General features: G+C 42.6%; 1 protein-coding gene across 1 annotated transcript in view; it reads right to left on the bottom strand.

Moving 5' to 3' along the window:
• PRDM10 (PR/SET domain 10) overlaps positions 1-21829 on the bottom strand; it is a 114838-nt gene that overhangs the window by 32396 nt on the left and 60613 nt on the right. The window contains exons 5-11 of the mRNA XM_004379326.2: positions 16455-16680; positions 14088-14329; positions 12859-13062; positions 8628-8700; positions 7205-7322; positions 2574-2703; positions 1597-1839 (exon numbers count right to left, since the gene is read on the bottom strand). Coding sequence (XP_004379383.2) covers positions 1597-1839; positions 2574-2703; positions 7205-7322; positions 8628-8700; positions 12859-13062; positions 14088-14329; positions 16455-16680 — 1236 coding nt within the window. The remainder of the gene's footprint in view (positions 1-1596; positions 1840-2573; positions 2704-7204; positions 7323-8627; positions 8701-12858; positions 13063-14087; positions 14330-16454; positions 16681-21829) is intronic.

Genomic DNA, 21829 nt, shown 5'->3' with positions numbered 1-21829 from the left:
TCCCAGGATGTAAACTACCAGCAAAGACAATTATCCCACAGAACCATATCATTTTCCACACATATCCCCTGCAGTTGCCACCCCACACTCAAATTCTGTCGATAAAGTACTAAAGGAAAAACACATCCCAATTGGAAGTTGCGGAAGCCCTGTGACAGCATGGTCCAGCCCAGGAAACAGGTCAGACAAGTGGGACGGGGACCTCGCTCCTGAACCAACAGCATGGTCCAGCCCGGGACACAGGTCAGACGAGTGGGACGGGGACCTCGCTCCTGAACCGACAGCATGGTCCAGCCCAGGAAACAGGTCAGACGAGTGAGACGGGGACCTCGCTCCTGAACCGACAGCATGGTCCAGCCCGGGACACAGGTCAGACGAGCGGGATGGGGACCTTGCTCCTGAACCGACAGCATGGTCTAGCCCAGGACACAGGTCAGACGAGCGGGACGGGGTCCTCGCTCCTGAACTGAGAGCATGGTCTAGCCTGGGACACAGGTCAGACGAGTGGGATGGGGACCTCGCTCCTGAACCGACAGCATGGTCTAGCCCGGGACACAGGTCAGACGAGTGGGACGGGGACCTCGCTCCTGAACCGACAGCATGGTCTAGCCCAGGACACAGGTCAGACGAGCGGGACGGGGTCCTTGCTCCTGAACTGAGAGCATGGTCTAGCCTGGGACACAGGTCAGACGAGTGGGATGGGGACCTCGCTCCTGAACCGACAGCATGGTCTAGCCCGGGACACAGGTCAGACGAGTGGGACGGGGACCTCGCTCCTGAACCGACAGCATGGTCCAGCCCGGGACACAGGTCAGACGAGTGGGACGGGGACCTCGCTCCTGAACCGACAGCATGGTCCAGCCCGGGACACAGGTCAGACGAGTGGGACAGGGACGTCGCACCTGAACTGAGAGCCTTCTTCAAGCTGGCCCTAGAAAGGATGGTAGAGTGTTTGCACAACTTGAAGGCTGTAATTGACGTCACTGAATTCTACATGTAGAAATTGCTGAACTGGTGTGTGTTCTGCTGTGTATATTCTCAACATCAACAATAAAAAATAAAATAAATTTAAAGAAAAAAAAGATATCCCTGGATGGGCAGATTGTACTTGCCAAGTCAGCTTGGACACAGGGTCCCTTTGCATCGGTGAGCAGTGCCATTTTCCAGTCTCCCCTTGGAAACGGCAGATAACCAAACTCAGTTACCCAAAATGAACTCGCAAGCTATGAAGTTATTGGCATGGATTAGCCTGGCTTAAAATGCAAGTAATTATTATAATTGAATGTACTTATGTATCCATTTCCAATCTGTGAGTTTAGGGATGCAAAGAGCCATCCTACTTTAAATTTATTAGTCCAGAAGCTGCCAAAATCCAGGCTTCAGGACCACTACTAAAGTGATCGAAGCCATTCCAGCCTGCCACAGGACACAGTTACTGAGAAACAGTGAATATTTTCTTCCAAAATAAGGGGATCGAGCACGTGATGCAAGATCTCCAAGTGGATAGTGAACAGGTTGGAAATCAACCAGCTAAAAAGATGGCGGGCAGAGAAAAGCTCAGCAGTGACGAGAACGGACCCCCGCCCTCCTGCTTACTCGGATGCGCTTGGCTCTACGCATGTCGTCCGCAGTCAGCGCACTCGGCGTGGGCACCACGCTCTCTTCCAGCTGTGGCTGCAGATGCAGGGAGTGCGTTTCGGGCTCACGTTCCAAAGAAGACTGGCCTTCCTGTGGCAGCGGAGGCATTGGGATAGCGGTCTGTTCCGGCTGATCCAGCCCATTCAGGGTAGCTGGTTCGCCCTCATCAAACTGCTCCTTGCTGGGAAAATGTAGCAAGTCCTGAAATCGCAGATCATGTAACCAACAATTATTTCCCTGCCTATGTAACAGATTAGTTCTACAGAGACTGTCAGATAAGATTTAGAACTGTTGCTTCTTTTTATATGACTAAATTCATCATGCTCAGAAAAAATATTCTCCCTCTGAGAAAGTTAATCAGGTAAATACGCACAGCCTGCAAAGCCTAGGATATATCTTGGAGTATTCATGAGGAAAAGACAGCCATGTGGCTCTTCCGGAATATCATAATAATTTTTAATTGTTTAATAAAACATAAAACCCCCCTCTAGCATTTCCATACAATTTCAAATCTTTAGTACAGTCATATTTTTGTTATAAGTAACATTTAAAAATATGTTTTCCGGCCTTTCTCTAATCACACTTTAAGGAGCCCTGGTGGTGCAGTGGTTAAAGCACTCAGCTGTTAACGGAAAGGTCAGCAGTTGAAACCTACCAGCTGCTCCACAGCAGAAAGATGTGGCAGTCTGCTTCCGTAAAGATTACAGACTTGGAAACCCCATGGGGCAGTTCTGCTCTGTCCTGTGAGGTCACTATGAGTCAGAATTGACTTGAGGGCAATGGGAATCACACGGTAATTAATAGGCCTCAAAGCACCAATATGACAGGACTCAAAACATCTGAGAGGCATTTGTATTTAAGTACCATCATCACAGTCCTGGCATATCCTCTCATCAAGCATGGAAGAAGTAGTTCCTCCCTGTGCGCCCAAGTACCTGTGTCCCATTGTCACACTTTTCTCCATTTTCACTGGTTATTTCCAAGCGGATAAATTTCGGAGGGCGCCCTGGCCGTCGACCTGGGCCAAATCGCCTCTTGCCTCGTCCCCTTCCTCTGCCTCTAGTTCTGGCGACAAGAGATTAGGTTACAGTCAGTTTTCACACGATTTCTACATAACACTCTACAGCAAATATTACCCTAAATGATCCTGACTAAACCCAGATCTTGATTTCCTCCGAATGTATTACTTTTCCTGATTAATTTCTCTAAGGGAAACAATTACTTTGCTAATACATGCTTTCTAAATTTCTCATCTTTGTCCTCTATATAGCTTAAACAGATGTTTTAAATTATTCAGAAGATAAGAGCTATAAAATTTCAAAGCACTGACAACATATTGCTCCTGGAAATCCTGACGCTATGCAGTAAAGTGTGTCCCTAGGAGATGTCTTCTGAGACAAGATTCAGTTCTTTGCCTCTTTTTCCCCATCTCACCTCATATTCCATCCAGGAAATGTGGTTACATTCAAAAGCCTGTTTTACTCTATGCTTCCAGAAGGTCAGAACAAATTTCTAATTCCACTGCTCCAGAACATGCCTACTAACACCAAATTTATTTTATCCCCTTCAATGAGTTTTTTAACATACAAAAATTCCTTAATAAAAGGGACTCAGTATGTCATGAAAACTTCCTTTAGAACTTGTGTGTGTGTATAAAATTAATCAGGTCATGCTTTATTATTCCACTCATCCATTTATCAATTTAAGAAAAATGGTATTTTTTTCCAGGACTTTTAAAAGATTCTTTATCATGGAAAATTCTGAACCTATGCAAACACAGAGACTAGCATAATGAGGTCAATGTACCCATGACCTCATTTCAACATTTATCAACTCACGGCCAGTCTCGTCCCATCTCTATCCCCTCCACTTCTCCACACACAAACCCATTACATTATTCTGAAGCAAATTAAAGACACCATTTCATACATAAGTATATCGGTATGTGTCTCTAAAACATAAGGACTCTTAAATATAACCACAATACCATGACTACACTTAAAACAAAAAAAAACTGATAGTTGCTCAGTATTACTAAATGTAGTCAAAGTTCAAATCATCTTAATTGTCTCAAATTTCTTTTAACCACTCACTAACAAACATTTTATCTACTACGTGCCATGCACTTGTCTGGGCACTAAAAATACCAGGTTAAGTGAGACAGATTCTACCCACAGAGGTCTAGCAGAGGCAGTACACCCAAAGCACGCTATAGGACAAAGAAGTGTTATGGCAGCACCATGGACAGAGTCTGAGGCATACACCGCAGGCAGTGACTTAACTCTTATTTTTCTCCAACCCACCTCTGACATTTACTCCCTTGGCCATGCCAGAGTGCTTGTCATCATCGTAAATGCAGAACCTCCCTTATCCCAGTTCCATGCACCCCCTCAGCTCTGACTAGGTCCTAACTTTCCAGCTCACTCCCTCTGGTACCCTAACTTAACAATCCTTTAACCTAGCTAGCATCTCTATCCAATCATTCTGTCACGCATTCGTAGTCCCACATTCTCCTGATGTTTTCACTTCCCTTCTTCCACAGCTCAAACTCCACATTTAATCAGGACAATCATGCCCTTGTATGTGCCCTCAATTCCCATCCCCACTGTTGCTTCATTATTCTCGCTCTGCTGTATGTGCTTGGCGAAACTACAGCCCTGCTTAATCCAATGCTCTGCTCACTCTGTCCAGCATCCTTGCAGCTGAATGTAGCTGGGCTGGAAAACCACACTCAGTCAAGCTAATGGTCTCACTTCAATTTCATGACCATGGAGCTCATGCAGGCTCTTAATGCTGTGGGCAACCACACTGTACTTCCCTGGTCCGTTCGCTTTCCCACTTTCCTAAATGCCGTTACACACTGCCTCCTCTCTTCTCAAACCCAGTAAAAGTCAGCAACCTGAATCTGACCCATTAGGACGACCCTATTCCAAACCACCCTCATTCCTCACATGGACTGCTGCAATAGCTTCTAACTGGCCTCCCCAGTTTCACTTTTGCTCCAACAGAAGCTAAAATGATACTTTTATTTTTATCCAGTGACCTTTTAAAAACATAATTGACAGTGCTTCCTCAAAAAACTAAAAACAGAAATATCCTATGACCCAGCAATTCCATTCATAGTATACACCCAAAAGACTTGAAAGCTGAGACTCAAACAGATACTTGTACACAAGTTCATTACAGCATTATTCATAATAGCCAAAAGGTGGCAACAACCTACATGCCCATCAATGGATGAATGGATAAATAAAATGTGGTACATACATACATACAATGAAATATTACTCAGCCAGTAAGGGAAACAAAGTCTTGATACATGCTACGATATGGCTGGAGCTTGAAGATGTTATATTGAGTGAAATAAGTCAATCAAAAAAGGACAAATATTGTACGATCTCACTTACATAAAAAGACAAGAACAGGCAGTTGTATACAGACCAAAGTTTGTTAGTGGTTATCAGGGACTGGAGAAAGGGGGGAGGGGAGTGGTTATTGCTTATGGAGTACTGAGTTTCAGCTGACAGTGATGGAGAATCCCACTGATTAAGGGTAGGGTTGCAGAGCCAATCAATGCCACTGCTGTCAATAAGTTGCACACCTGTACAAGGCTGAACTGGCAAAAGTTGTCTGATAGATATATTTTTAACACCAAAAAAAAAAGAGAGCGAGAGAGAGAGAGAAAGAGTAGCTTCTGAGGTGGCTTATTTACAACCAAACACCTCATGGGATTTGGTTCCTTGGTTTGGAGGTTTCTGGTCATGGTTTCATGGAACAGCTCAGCTAACTGGTCTAACATCGTGTTTAATACTTCCACCTCCTAGTTTGTGGCATAGTGCCCGGGGTCTTAAAAGTTTGCAAGCACCCATCCAAGGTACAACAATTGGTCTCTAGTTATCTAAAGCAACAGAGGAAGAAGGAGGATCAGGAATAAGAGGAGCAAATGAAATGTGTGCCTAATTGTCTCCATGAACAATTGCCTCCTTTGCCATGAGACCAGAAGAACTGGATGGTGACCAGCTACTACCACTGAACATTTTGATCAAACCATCTACAGAAGAATCCTCATCAAAAGGGGGAAAATGCCGAACAGAATTTCAAATTCTCACAGAAAACAGACTTTCTGGAGCCATGGAGGCTAGATGAACTCCTGAAACTATTGCTCAAAGATAACCTTTTTTTTTAATCATGATATCACTTTTTAAAAAAAATTTGATAGTGTTTTAGTTGAAAGTTTACAAAGAAAACTAGGTTCCCATTTAACAATTTTTATACAAACTGTTCTGTGACATTGGTTACAATTTTCACAATGTGTCAGCATTCTCATTATTTCCATTCTGTTTATTCTGTTTCCATTGATCTAGCTTCTCTTCCTCTTATCCTGCCTTCTCATACAGTTGATTGTTTAAGGGAGCACATTACTCACAGCAGATATCATTTATTTTAAAAGCCTATCTATTATTTGGCTGAAAGGTGAACTCCAGGAATAACTTCAGCGCCAAGTTCAAAGGGTATCTTACGGCAATAGTCTTGGGGGTTCCTCTAGTCTCCATTGGTCCAGTAGGTCTGGCCTTCCTTAGGAATTTGAATTGTGTTCTACTTTTTTCCTCCCATTCTATCCAGAACCTTTTATTATGTCCTGGTCAGAATGGTCAGTACCTAAAATAATCTTTAAACCTTAAACCAAAAATATTCCCTGAAGTCTTTTTAAAACCAAACAATAGTTTAGCTTAACCAGTAAGAAATGTATGCCTTGAGCATTGTGCTCCTTTAAGATCTATCTATATGGGATCACGCTGACAACAGCAACTGGAAAGATTAGATAGGAAACTTACAGGGCAGTGAGTTTGTGTTAAGGATGGAGGAACAACTCAGAAAAGGAGGGTGAGAATGGTTGCACAACTTGAAGAATGTAATCATGTCACTGAATTGTACATGAAGAAACTGCTGAATCAGTGTACATTCTATTGTGTATATTCTCAACAACAACAAAATTAAAATAAATTATTTTTTAAAAAACACATAATGGACATCACAATATTCCCTGATCAGAACCCTCTAAAGGCTTCCCATCACACCTAGAATAAAATCCAAATTTCTTACCATTACCTATAAGGCCCTACCTGATCTGGCCCCTGCCTACCCCATGCTATATGATTCTCTCTTCATCTATCTTTTTTATATATTGGAATTAAACATATGATTTCATTTGATAAAGGAAGACTACTGATAAAAAGATGTTTGAAAATCACAGATGTAGATTATTTTGAAGGTATATGCTATCTCAAGAATTCCTCTTTCAGAATCTCTAGTTAAGGGAGACTTAACCAAGTTGAACGGATCTCCCATTGCTGGGTATGGGTTATGCTGGAAAAGAGACAAATAGTAAGTGAGGAACATGGGGAAAAAAGGAAATGACAGATAAAATATTTCCCTCAGCAACGTTCCTGGTTACCTCTGCACACACACACACACACAGAGAAACACTCATTAGTTTATAGACAATACAGAAATTATTCTGGACCTTTGAAAACTGAGCTTGGGAAGCTGTCCCCCTCATAAGTACCTGCTAAACACATCCAGTTTCTCATCATGCGAATTGAGATGCTGTTGTAACTGCTCCGAGCTTATAAATCGACGGTTACATTCATAGCAGGGCCAATTCTTCTCTTGCTCTCGAAGAACTGCACTCACAGGAAAGAAATCAGAAAGGCTGGTGATCAACAGACACCAATGAATCCCAAATGTCCAGTGTCCCCACCATTCCCATCCAGCTGTGGCCCAGAGAGTCCATCACACTGATAAAATATACCGTGCCGGCTATTTGCATCACCATTTTGTCATGAAATCAAAGGCCAAAGTCTGGCAGAGTTGGTTTTTAGGATCTCTTTTCTGACATCAGAGGAACAAACAGCCTCATACCACCCCACAATACACACACACACACACACAACCTCACACACTGGAAAGACAAAAGGTGCTACAATGGAAATCCGTATCCAAATAGCCTAGCGATTGAAAACCAAGTTTCATAATCTGAGGGTAGATTTTATTACACATAACTTCAAAAATCAATGCCCAATATAATCACTTTAGCAAAATGCCCAGAACTACCCACTAAAACTGAGTATACACATACTCAGTGCCCTAGCCATTTCACTCCTAGACGTAAGGCCAGCAGAAACGCAGCCAGGTGTTCGCTAAAAGACATGGAAAGGAATGTTCACGGTGGCATCCTTCATAACAGCAAAAAACTGGAAACAAGCTAAATTACCATCTACAGTAAAACAGATAATAAAGTGTGGTACATTCATATGTTCATACACTGCTCCAAACAGCAATGAGAATGAACAAACTAGGTTATGTACAACAATATGGGTGAATCTCACAAACATAATGTTGAACAACAGATGCCAGATACAAAAAGCATTCATCACTTAATTCCATTTATGTAAAGTTCAACAGCATGCACATTTTATCTGGGTATTAAAAGTCAGGAGACTGGTTAACTCTTGGGGGTGAGTAGGAACTGGACGAGGACACAATGGGACTCTAGGGTATTGGTCAGGTTCTGTTCCACGATCTGGGTACAGGTTACACAGGAATGTTCACTTTGTGAAAATTCATCAAGTTGTACACGGATGATCTGTATGTAGGTTATACTTCAATAACATTTACATTTAAAACAAAGTCAACGCCTGGCTTGCTAAGTCATCACAGACGATTAAATCTAGATAGGATCATCCTCTGATCTAGGTCTAATTTAATATTTGGAGGTTTTCATTATACTAAGTACTATTTTCCAGTACCCACAAAAGAAATGTAAATATGTCATTATAATTTGATCCTAGGATTAGATGTGTAACTCGAAAAATCCTACTGGAATATCTTAAAATATACTGAGATAGAAAAATCAGAGGTTGCATAAAGATGCAATATATACAATTTAGAATTCATATAGAAAATGTAAAATATAAAAGTCCAATCACCTTTCCTTTCCTCCTCAGAAATGTCATGAATTTTCTGGTTGACAAACTCAGCATATGATGCAGCATACCACACCTGCAAGAACCAGGACATCATCAAGAACTAAGGGCCATCACCAGATGTTCTCCGCATGCTTAAATTATTCCTCCTGCTTACATAAAGCAATTCAGGCTTTTCAAACAAACAAACAAAACAGAACGAAACCAAAAAACCAGTGTGAGCCTAACCCTTTAGCACTAGTCTCTGGCAGATCACCAGTCGGGAAGTTCATTTGCCAAGTCACCCTCCATGTTTTCTTTTGCCTTTTTAAAAAATTGTTTTTGTTGTTAGAACACCTTCACAGGAGATTATATTCACAGTCTCCCCATCTAAATAAAACAAAGCTTCTTCTGATTTCTTATCTTATTTAAACACCGACTTTTACACAGTTGTAATCATAGAGGCTTCCATCCCCAACACGCCACCAAAGCTGCTCTTACCATGATGGCTGATGGCTGTTTCCAATGCCACCACATTCTCCTGAGTCTCCTCCTCTCTCCTACCTCACTGGCTGCTTGAGCTCAGTCTCCTCGGCTGCTTCTTCTTCTCCCTGACTTCTAACCATTGGTGTTCCTCAAGGCCTAGTCCAGGGCCTTCTTGCTTTTCTCTATGGTGATCACATCTACTCCCAGCCAGTGTTATGCTAACATTTCTCAAATTACTATCTCCATCCCAGACCCTCCCTCTAGGTTCCCTCTAAGTGTACACTACCACCTACCTGATACTTTCGATGTTTCACAAACAGCTCAAACTTAACATGCCCACAACTGAATTCTCGGTGGTCCCCGACTCACACTCCCATCCCTCCCCATCTTCCTCTCTCAATAAATAGCTTACTTTCCACCCAGTCACTCAAACTTGAAACCTAGAAGGTTATCTTTGATTTCTTAGTTTTCTCCTGCAATCCCTTAGCAAGAACTGTTGATTCTACACCCTAAATGCACATCAGATCTTCTCCATGTCTGCCACTACCACCTACACACACGCCAAGATGGCCCCTCATCTGGATTACTGGTGGCCTTCTAAGGAGCCTGCTCTTCTCCACTCTTGTTCCCTCAAATCCCCTGTCCACACAGCCGCAGAGTAGTCTCCTTAAAACACAAGCAGATTTTGTCCTTCCCATGCTCAGAAACCCACAACGGCTTCCCATCTCATAACAAATCTGAAATGCTAGATGAGGATACACGAAGGGCTACACGGCCTGGCCCTGCCTTGCTAAGTGACCTCAGCTCCTGTCATTCTCTTTGCCTACCCTTCAGCCAGGAGGGCCTGCTTTAAGTTCCTCAAACAGGCTAAGCTCTTCCCACGTCGAGCCTTTGCCCTTGCATCTCACTACCAGGAACACTGGGTTCTTCTCCTTCACCCCTCTCCGCCCTTTCTACAGAGCTGGCCCCTTCCCACTGCATGCCTAAATGTTATCTCTTCAGCAAGGCCTTCCCTAGCTACCACATCTAAATCCATCCCTTGGCTGTCGTTCGCTCTTTCTCCACCATGTGATTCTTTCATACCACTTAACACTGTTTGATACTATTTGCTTGTTTACATCTTTCTGTTCATCTCGCCTCTAGAATACAAGGTCCTTGAACAAAGGGAACAGGTCTATCTTTTCCTAGCATAGGAGCTCAATATATTAATCACTAAATTAATGAACCGTATATCATTTTTGTGAAACATGATTTTATGTATATGGTAATATTTCCACAGAGAGACTTCATTTTTCACTGTGGAATAATATTCTATGGAGCCCATGGTCCACAATTTACTTAACTACGCCTGTGCTGTTGGATCAAGGAGCTCCTCATTTTGCTGCTGTAAATGCTATCCTATTTTACCAACTCGAAGATGTGTATTTTTTCACATTTTAACATCTCTGGAGTCAGAATGTGTCTTACAATCTATGGCGTTCTACAATTGCTCTCATGCAGTAGCTGTCACTGCTGGCTCCTTGTTCCTATACAAACTTGGCCGCGCTGTTTGTACTGTTGTCTCCTCATCCGGCTATGTGCACCACTGACACTCCATGAGTTGTTAACACTTGCCAACCAACACAACTGAAGGCAAAAGAAATTGCCATTTCCCTCGGAATAAACAAAAGAAGTTGCAAAGCAATGAAAGGCTGGTGGGCTAGACCCCGCAGGGTCTATCATGAAGGTGTCAAACATCAAATTGTCAGAAACTTCCTAATGACTTGGATCGAAAACCACTTAACTTCCAAGGGCATGTGACTCCACTGAGGAAGAAGACAACTGTGAATTCAGGCAAATAGAAAAGCACAGCATCACAGCCAGTAGAAGAGGTATCATGGCTTGTCAAAATGTCCCAGAGGCAATAGTACGGCATTTATCTTAAAAACACAGCATCACCATCAACACTCTTGATAGCACGGAGGATGACATTATGGAGATAAACACAAACATCCATGACTAAGTGAAACAGTAATTAGTGGGAAAAAAAAAAAAAAAGTCGGCTGTGAACATAAAGCAGTTTATACTTTAACCAACTTACTTTGCCTAGCGGTGCCTTTTTATGTACGCATAAGAGTGATGTGTGATTTAAAACTATATCTAAATAAGTCTAAAGTAGCTCCTTCAGTAAGTGTAAAATAAACATTCTTGTTAATTAAAAAAAAGACAGCAGCAAATGTTTTGGTGTGTGTATTTTCACAATAAGTTTTTTAAGTACAGTAATATAGCTTAACTGGAAGCATTTTTTCTTAATGATGCATAAAATAATGATGCATCTTAAAATCATTATGTCTTAGGTTCACTGAAATATGGTACTACAAAATTCTAATGTATCTAGCTTTATCTTTGTCTATACTTATTTTCTTAGGCTAATTTTCAAGGATTTGGGTTACCCGGCCAAGGACATTTTTGGCATATATTGCCATTAATATTCTACAAAATACTGCAATTCTGTAATGCATGACCCTGTTTTAAAACCCTGACATCCATGGGTCTGTATCTATTTACTTTTGCTAATTTATATTAACAAAAATAGTAACTTGGGAGTCATTTTCAATGATCAATGTAGAAAAAATTTGCAAACATTTCTTTGCTATTTCTTTCCTTCTCCAAATAAAATCTACTGCCAATGTTTGTCCACCTGGACATACTGAGGTTACAGCTGGACAACTCTCTTTCGGTTTTCATACTTAAACCGTTTCATGTTTGTTACAAATATTTCTCCCATTCTGTTGCTTCCTTTTATCTGTTGTTTTAATTCTTCATTACACTCAACTATTATATTTTTATTTAATTGTATCTGTCTGTCTTTACCTCTACAGTTCTACTGGTTTTAAAGAGAAAATAATCTCCTTTCCTCAATTCAGGTTTTTTTCTTAACTAGAATTTATTGGGAAAGATGGTGTAAGATATGAACCTTTTTTTTATGTATTTTGTTCAGGGTTGATGGATTATCTAGCTGAAGTTTCAAATACATCGGTTTTATATAGCTTTTGAACAAAATCCTGGTCCTTGCTCTCCCCCTAGAAGGTATCTATTTCTTCTACCACAGGGAGGCACTGTGCAATCCAGTGGTCATGTACTCTTGTGTTCATTAGTCATCTATTTTTCATTTATAGCAGGAGGTCACAAAGTATTCTGACCCCCTTTCACCCATGTTCCTAACATAGCTTTTTTTAAAAAAGTGATTTACCTCAAAAGAACTTTCCCTTAAAATTACAAGCAAAATTTTCATGATCTCACCAAGAGTTAACATTTAGACAAATTCCAACACAGAGTTATCCCCCAAAAATAAATCCCTGAAATCTGAAGCCAACACATAGAATTCCTTGGGTAAAATGAAGTATTCAGATAAAGAAAAGAATTCCACCCATACATTTGAATCCTATTTTATAAAAGCTCCTCCTTCTGAACAACTTCTTTTTTACAGTGGATAAATGACACGGAGAATCCCACCTTTAATCACTCCATCACAAACACCAATCTCCTCCCCAAAACAACCACTTCTTTACCCCTGGGCCTAAAGCCTTCGTGTGGCCTTTGAAAGGCACAAAAGCCTTGTAGTCTTCATTCTGTTTTATTTATGGGTTATTATAGTAGGTGCTCACTAAGTAAATGAATTACAAGGAAAGGACCAGTTGAGTAAGAATCCCGCTTCCAGAAGAAAAATTAGGAAAAGCCTTACACAGTCCCTCTTCCCAGCAAAGGCATCGCTGACCCAGCAATGTACCTTAAGTTCCTGCTTGGGCTCTACGTTCTTTATTGTTGTATAATACACGTGGTGGCCATATTGGTAAGCCACCAGGTTCTGCTCCAGGTGGTTCTGGGCTGGGCGTACAAACATCATCCAGTTACAAACAGTCTCATCAGATAACTCAAACCACAGGTCTTCATGCAAATCCCTGTCTTTTCTGTCCCCTTTATCAAGAGAAACCTGTAACCAAAGAGAAAAGAAAAAGCTTCACCAATGGAAAAGACAAAAACAACAAAACCTCAATGTGATATGCATTGATGTCATAACAGAAAATATTGCTCCTTCAATTAACTGTATGTCCTGATTCTTCCCTTTGTATCTAGAGAGATACTGGAATTGTGACTTGCCAAGTGTAAAAGGGAAAGGATGCTTTCTGAAGCCACAACCGTAGCAGAGTTCACTGGCAAAACCTAAAAGGTAACTATCTAATTGTATAGCTTCATTTAATGTTTCACAAAACTACCATACCACAATATTCTATAAACAAACCAGAAAATGCAAGCAAACATACTTCCAACTCATCACAACCTGCCTCCTTTTAGGATTCAACTACATTCATTTATAATCTGTAGCCAGGTGACAGATATTTCTCTCCACATAGTAATATTCTTTCTTGGAGATCTTGTGCACTAACCAAAGAAAACCTTCCCCTGACAGCAGCTGATTTCTCAAAAAACACATCTAAACGTTCTCCCTTCCCACTGCCCTTCTTAGTTCTCCAGAGTGGCTCTCCAAGAAGCAAACAGCAGAGAGGGCTGGATAAAAGCAAAGGCATCAAACATGAAGAAGAGAGATAATATAAAAATACTTTATCATACAAGACATTCTTCTTTAACTAAAGATTCAACACAACAGACTTGTTAATAACTTCATCAAAAATTAAAAAGTGGTTTTTCTGAAAACATGACTGGCGCATAGCAGATTCCAAGAGTACATAATTCCCTTTGTCTTCCCTCAAAGTTAGCACAAAAAGAAGCATAAAAAATCACACTGTCGAAGTGCTGAAGAACTAGATTATTCATGTAATGCCTTAGGGGACTGAAATTGCAACCTCCATTTTATGAGTGAGAGAGAAAGTATCCATTTAAAACAAATTAAGCATAGAAAGAAAAATACTAGCAAACAACTATGATGAAGTTGAAATAAGAGACTCAAGCAGGAAAATGTCAAAGAACAAGAGTGAAATGTGATAAAGTACAAATTACCTTTAGGTGAATGTAACAATCTTTCAGCTCAGACTCCCTGACGAGGGGTCCCTCCACAGGGCCAAACTGGGTGCGCTTGGGAATGCGCCTCTTGGAGAAGACCCCTCCCAGGAACCTGTCTATGTAGAGGACCAGGGGGAGGCTGGCTCTGGCCCTTGTGAGCACGGGCCGGTTGGGGATCGGATGCAAGGGGCCATGTTTTGGGCACACTGACGAATGTGCATTATTACACTCCTCACACCCTGCAAAAGAAAGAAAATCTTAAACAATGGTCAAATTTCTCAACGTGGTTTGATTTAAGGTAAAAAGTTCTGACCTGAAAAATGCCCAAATCTAAGTTTTCAAAGCCAAAATTCATCCAGCTCCACTCGATTGTAATACAGCAGCTTTAACAGACCAACAAAATCCTACTATTTTCCTAGAAAATCGGCAGAATTAGTTTATGCCAGTCAAAAATAATATGTAGGCTGTGACTTATTTCTCTGCTGGAATTAGAATTAAACTGTTGTTATTGTTAGTTGGGAGCCCTGGTAGTGCAGTGGTTAAGAGCTTGGCTGCTAGCCAAAATGTCAGCAGTTCGAATCCACCAGTCGCTCCTTGGAAACCCTATGGGGCAGTTCTACTCTGTCCTATAGGGTCGCTATGAGTCAGAATTGACTCGACGGCAACGGGTTGGTTTTTTGTTGCTATGGAGTCAACCCCTGACTCATGGTGGCCCCATGCACAATGGGAGCTGACCATAGGGTCATAGGGTCCACTGGGTTTTCATTCACTGATTTTTCAGAAATAGATCGCCAGGCCTTTCTTCCTAGTCCATCTTAGTCTGGAAGCTCCACTAAAACCTGTTCAGCATCAGAGCAACACGCAAGCCTCCAATGAGAGTCAGCTGGTGGCTGCACATGAGGTGCATTGGCCAGGAATCGAACATGGGTCTCCTGCATGGAAGGTGAGACCTCTACCACTGAACCACCAATGTCCCCAGAATTAATCTAGTGACCACTAAATTTACAAATCAATTACATCACGTCTGAAAGAAAAAAGCTCATTATGCTACATGATGCAAAATCTGATGAGACAAAACGGGAATTTTATAATACGTAAATTACATCTCAATAAAGCTGTTTTAAAACAAAAAGCCACCCGATGAGACAGCTTACTCAAGTCCCTCAAGGGAGCTACAAAAGCGTACAGGGTCACTACGAGTCAGAATCGTCCTGACGGCAACAGGTCAACTGGGTATTAACATCTGTAAGATAAAGGGACTTTACACTCATTTGACCAAAGAGAGTTGCCTTGAACACTTACAAATTCAAGGAAAAACACAGCAAAGAAGTCCTTTCTTGGATCCGGGGAGCAGGACACTGGCCCCACTACCTCACAGCGGCCCCGAGAGAAGCATGGTAAGATTACTAAGCTCTGAATAACCTCGGGAACTCAGTGAGGGGAGAACTTAGCCATATGAGCATGAAAACTGATGGAAAGAAAGACAGATCGGGTAGGTACAAGCAGACCCTCCTGGAGCAGGCGGTACAGACAGGCAGCAACACCTCTGGACGGTCGTGGGCACACCAGCCCCAGACCTCCTGAGTGAATCCTGGCTCTTGTCACTTCCTGGGGTGACCTGTGGAAAACCACCTAACCCTCCTGTGGGGACAGTAGCTGTGCCTGCTCGTAAGACTGTGGAGAACACCGAATGAGTTAATAAGCTGAAGGCACTAGTGTCTGCAATATAAGCATTTAGAAAGATTATTAAAAAGAGAGGTAAAGCAACAAAGCAAACTTGTTACAACCAAAATGGCCTGAATATTCCAGGATTGGACAAACCTACAACAGTGGTCAGGAGCTCAAGCTCTGGTCTCACCTGGCTAGAACGCCAGACCCACCCCTCACCAGCTAGGTGACGCTGGCCTCTCCTGAAATGGAGTTTAGTCCGAGTCAAACTGGAATAACCGTAACGGTGGCAGTGCCTCCCTCAAAAGACTCTAAGAAAAAAGAGGGGAGACAATGTATGTAAAGCACCTAGCAGAGTATCTGGCACAGAGGAAGTACTTGTACGTGTTAACTGTGTTATCACACGGAGTCCCTGGGGGACACTAACTGTTAACCACTTGGCTACTAACCGAAAGGCTGGCAGTCTGAATCCACCCCGAGGCGCCTCTGAAGAAATGACTGGCGATCTACCTCCTAAAGGTCACAGCCATTGAAATACAAACAGTTCTACTCTGACACATGTGGGGTCTCCATGAGTCAGAGTCAACTCTATGGCAACTGTATTTTTTTTTTTTTTTTGGTATGTTAACACACACACACATACTCACAAGAAACAACATATAACTTCCTCTGAGGATTAGAGTGCCCTGAACTTACATAAATCATGAGGGTCAAAGGGCCGAGGTGGATCTGGTTCCCAGTCATCCAGGTCTGTGTCTTCACCATCTTCCTCCTCATCTTCTTCAGTACCCTCATCCTCATCCTCTTCCTCTTCCTCCTTTGCCTCCAATCTCCCAATGGGATTCTGGAGAGTTGCTAAAGGATCTGAGCCGTCCACACTCTCAATTGAAGGCAACACCTGGTTATGTACTGGTAAAGAGGCCTGGACAAAAGGTTTAAGGCATCAAGTTAGCAGACATAACTTTTTAGTTAGCTGGTGTACACACACACACAGAGGCAGGGCTTGGTGGAATATATTCTTCACACTAGCTCTTTTCAAAGCCCTGGAAACATGTTTCCATTTACAGGATGTAATGAGGCGTCTGACTGCTGACAGCTTTTACGCCCCAGCCCTCCCTCCTCCTGTGCCCCACATGAGAACAAACTAAGGAAGCCTGGGTGCCCCTCCTCTGGCACCAGCAGGAGACTCAAAACCACACGAGCCCCAGCCTGTGCGCAGGACCCTCACCCCGGGCCACCCCTGACCACAGGAAGGCTCGGAGCCCGTCTCCTTCCCCGGTTCCCTCAGGCCATTAGGGACCTGCCTGAGAGCTCTGCCCTGCTGTCCCAGGGAGTAACAAACCTTCCGGACCCTCATGTGTGCGTATGTGTGTGTGTGTGTGCGCATGTGTGCGCATGTGTGTGTGTGCCGTCAGCAGTCTCCACTGCCGTTACAGCATGGCCACAACAACTGGGCGGCCACCACGTAAGGTGTGTGACGACTACCCCATCTTCAACCACTGCACTGTGAAAACTAAACATCTGGTGCACCATGTGGTGGGTAAGTTAACTGATTAGGGACTCTGCTTTTAAACACTCCAGAGAGGCTGAGGTTTTCATGTAAGAATGAGAAATTCTTATCCGTTGAACCATGCTGAAGTTAATCTTGCAAATAAGGCAAGGTTTGGGTCATGAATTGAGTGAATGCTACTTTACCAAATCCAATGACAGAAAATAAATGGTACCTTAAAAAAATTTTCTCACCACCTAAATGTTATAAGGTTATACACTACCCCCAGACTTTTAATCCAATCTTATTTCTACTGCCCAGTTAGAGCCATAAGCCATACTGAGGCCGTGTCCCCTTCCTATTCAATGAACACATCAAGTTAAAAACCAATAAGCCTACTCCCTTCTTCTGCATCTTCCCACACGTTGTTTTCCTTGTCTGGAATGTTCTTCCCTCACCAGTCTCCTAAACACCGTCACGTGCCAGCTTCTCGATGAACCATCTCTGATCACTCAGCCCTCCCTGATCCAGCTCTGATCTGAACTCCTATTACACAGGAAGTCACAGAATTCCACCCTACAACATCACTCAGCTTCTGCTTAAACATTTCACGGCCGGAACTCATTTCCGCACAAAGCAGCCTCAATCATTCTGGAATAGTTCTACGACAGTTTCTGTTAAGTCAAAACCTCCCTCTACCTATCTTCCATGCACTGGCTGGGATCCAGGACTTCCCTCGGGAGCTATGGAGAATAAGTCTACCCTTCTTTCCACATGACAGTTCTTCAAATATTTAAAGACAAAAAAACTCCTTCCATTGTTTCTCACATGGCCACGTTTCCAGATCACCCACCATCTCGTTGTCTTTATTTATTCCTCAGCGGATTCCATATTACTATGAATACAGCATCAGATTGCATTAGCATTAGCTAATTGCATTAGCCATTGGTCTGCTGACCCACACTGAAGCTGCCCATAACTAAAATCCTTCAGTACCTTTTTCCCTGCGTGAAGTACTTGTTGTTGTGTGCCGTCGAGTCAATTCTGACTCATAGTGACCCTATATGACAGAGCGGAACTACCCCATAGGGTTTCCTAGGCTGTAATCTTTATGGGAGCAGATTGCCAGGTCTTTTCTCCCGGGGAGCCACTGGTGGGTTTGAACCACTGACCTTTCAGTTAGCAAATCAGCGCTTAACCATTCCGCTACCATGGCCCCTCCATAAAGTGCTACTAAACCATTTTTTCGCTCATCAGTACTTAAAACAGCTGATTTTTACTTAAATGTGGGATTTTGCATTCATCCGTAGTAAATTTCATCTTATTACTTTCTTTCTACTTTGCCAAGATCTTTCAGAACCTTGATTCTAACATCTCACGTATCAGCTACCCTCATAACTTTGTATCTGTTAGAGCCAAAATACCATCCACTTTGGCAATGAATATTCATTTTCATGTCCATCCACCTTGCCTTCCTACACCTCAGGGAAGCAGACCATGGGCTTTGGAGTCAGACAGATTTAGGTTAAAATCCTGGCACCTCTATCAAGTTACCAAATTTCTCTGAATTTCAGTCTCTTTACCTGTAAAATGGGCAAAATGATACAAATATCATAGGTTTTGTGAAGGTTAAATGAAATGTGTATAGAGCGAGTAGTAGATTATCTGGCACTTAAGTTTTAGTATTAATAATAATAATTGATGATGATGATGGTGATTAATTCTTTGAGGACCAAGATGACATTATGTACTTCCTCTCAGTAGCCCTAAAAGACTGCCAAGCATATAGTCGGTATCCAACAGAACATCTAATACTTTGGGAAATGACATCAGTGCCTCAGACATCTAAAGGAACTCTTTGTTGCTAGTCACAAAAACAGCCCTTTCCAGCGGCTCATCTAAATCCAAGAACTTCTTAAATTCTATAAAGAAACAGTACTGAGTAACTATTCTGTGCATTTACAGAGCCCGACATATAACCACCTACCACAGCAGTTGAATACCACTACCCAATGATTAAAACGCTCGGACTCCAGAGAGCTGATAAATTCAGTGAGTTCAAACAATACACACGTTTATCGTGCACTCACTTAACCCAGGAGCCAGATTTTGCATGGCACTCCATCTCTGTAACTCAAGGCCTCTTAGAAAGTTCTGTACGCGAGAACAAAATTCTGAGAGATGCTTCAGCTTCAATAAAAGCAGAATAAAATGCCCACTGAGGGTGAGGACTCAACAAGGAAAAAAGCAGGGGCCTTCGGGCAATGCACCTGCTTTTGCCACCTCCCCTGCCACATCCTCACAGATCCTGCAAGGAAGCTACGTCGATCCCACTCACGAGCTCAGCACAATTTACGGTATCGCTCTTTATTCTAAAGCCACTTAAATTTTATGCCAGCATTAGTGATGAGTGTTATCACACATTGAACAAACCAAAGCATATGGTCACCTCTACACCTCATCAATTCTTTATCTCTTCGCTGGGCCAAACTGTGAAAGAATGAATTCAGCAATTTAGAGTTATTCTTGTAGAAGCCATAATGTATTATTTTTCCCAACAGATGCTGCTGGAAAGACTGTGGCTAGGCAAGGTGACGGCTGGCTTCTGGCCATGCTGAGAAAGCTGACATTAAAATAGTGCCAGCAACCTTCTCCTCCCCCATGCTGAAACTCTCCTAAGAGTGGCTAAGGAAAGGAAGCTTGAGCACTTCAGCATTACCTTGAAGGACTGATGCTAAAGCAGAAGTTGAATATATACTAAAATTATGAAATGTTGAAAAGGAAAGAAGAGGGTCAATGATATGCATTTCTAGGTAAAAATTATATATTTCTAGATCGTACAGATGTGCTAACTGCACTAAAAAACAGCAAGGTGGGCAAATCCCACCTTTACTGCTAACTGCATGGTAAAAAGGATCAGCATGAATCCAGTTCCCACCTGGAAATGGATCTGGGCTTTGCCCCCCCACATCTCTGTTATCCTCATTGCCAGCCACCCACGTAGGACTTTCTCTCTCTGACCCTAACCACCCAGAGTTAGAACAGACCTACAAGTTAAAAAGACTCTGTCTTTTTAGATCAACTGCCTACACAACCTTTCTCTGTCACCCAGCCACGCAGACTGGGTCTTCACAAGTTAGAAGGACACTGTCCTTCAGATTGCCAAACAGACAGATGCCAGCCTCTGCTGGCTCATTGCCCATTGTGGGTTTGTTTATTCTCTAGAACGGCTCACAAAATACATGAAGACTACCTATACTCACCGTTACCCATCTATTACAGCCAGAAAGGATACAAATGTGTTGCCAGGCGGAAACCCCAGGTTCTGCTCAGTGTGACTCGACTCAGCCAGTAAACTAGAGACTGAGGTGGGAGAGTGGAAAAGCACCTTTATTTCATTGCACCAGGAAAGGAACAGTCGGGGCTGCTGCTGCCAAGACTGCTTAGCAAGGGCGAGGGGGAAGGTTACTTTTAAGAGGTTTACAAGTAGGAAGTTCATATAAGTTACATCAATGACATTCTTAATGATACTACACAGGCGCAATGGGGTTTAAATATAATTTCATGCATCGCATGTTCAGAAAATGGTGGTTCAACTCCACCCAGAGGCAGGGAAGTTACTATGTATGAAGTATTTAAGGAGCTAAAAGGTTATCCTGAATGTCAACATGGTGCCTAAACCAGTTTCCACCAATTTCCCTTAGTTTTGGGCAGCAGTTAAGGAGAGGGGAACCAGGATTTTATGTAAAGCTACAGGGCACATCAAGCAAAGGAACCAGGATTTAAACGTAAAGGTACGGGTGCCACGCAAGCTGCCTGAGGCAGTGGAATCTTTCGCAGCCTGGGGACCTCTGTCTTAAATGAAGAAACACATAAGGTGAAGTTGGATTCAGCAGGGGTTCCCACTCAGGGCCTCCACTGTCTCCAGGAATGTGCCACCCTCTCCTCAGACTTCCATGTTCAGGGCTTTTACTGGCTTTTGCATAGTCAAGATTGGGGCTTCACTGAATATGCATCATTGATTGACTCAATGAATATGCACGCTTGATTGTATCGCGCTCCCCTCCCTTCCTGACATTAGTTGCCAGGTGGTCTGTGCAGCCCCACTTATTTGCATACGTTCTAAGGTACTGCTTGGGATTTTTACACAATAAAGGCACCTCAATTGCCTGGAATTCCAAGGGTTATTTTCAGGAAACCAGGATCAAAGGTCAAATCAAGTTCTTTGTCCCACAAAAGACTTTAACACATAGTAGGTATGGGGTCACTATGAGTCATCCTCATAGCAGAATCGACTCAGTGGCAATGGGTTTGGGTTTTCTGGTTTAGGTGTGCTTTAGGAGGCCTGGTAGTGCAGTGGTTAAAGCACTAGACTGCTAACCAGAAAGGTCGGTGGTTTGAACCCACCAGCCACTCTGCAGAAGAAAGATGTGGCAGTCAGCTTCCATAAAGATTTACAGCCTTGGTGGGGACCATGGTCTCAGGCAACATCTAGCTCAATTGGCATAACACAGTTTATAAAGACAATGTTCTACATTCTACCTTGGTGAGTAGCATCTGGGGTCTTAAAAGCCTCTGAGCA

This window comes from Trichechus manatus, unplaced genomic scaffold (genome assembly GCF_000243295.1).
Source record: "Trichechus manatus latirostris isolate Lorelei unplaced genomic scaffold, TriManLat1.0 scaffold00064, whole genome shotgun sequence".
In the NCBI taxonomy this organism is placed as follows: Eukaryota; Metazoa; Chordata; class Mammalia; order Sirenia; family Trichechidae; genus Trichechus; species Trichechus manatus.
Note: the sequence above shows the minus strand (reverse complement) of the source record. Positions and strands in the feature narration are given on the sequence as shown.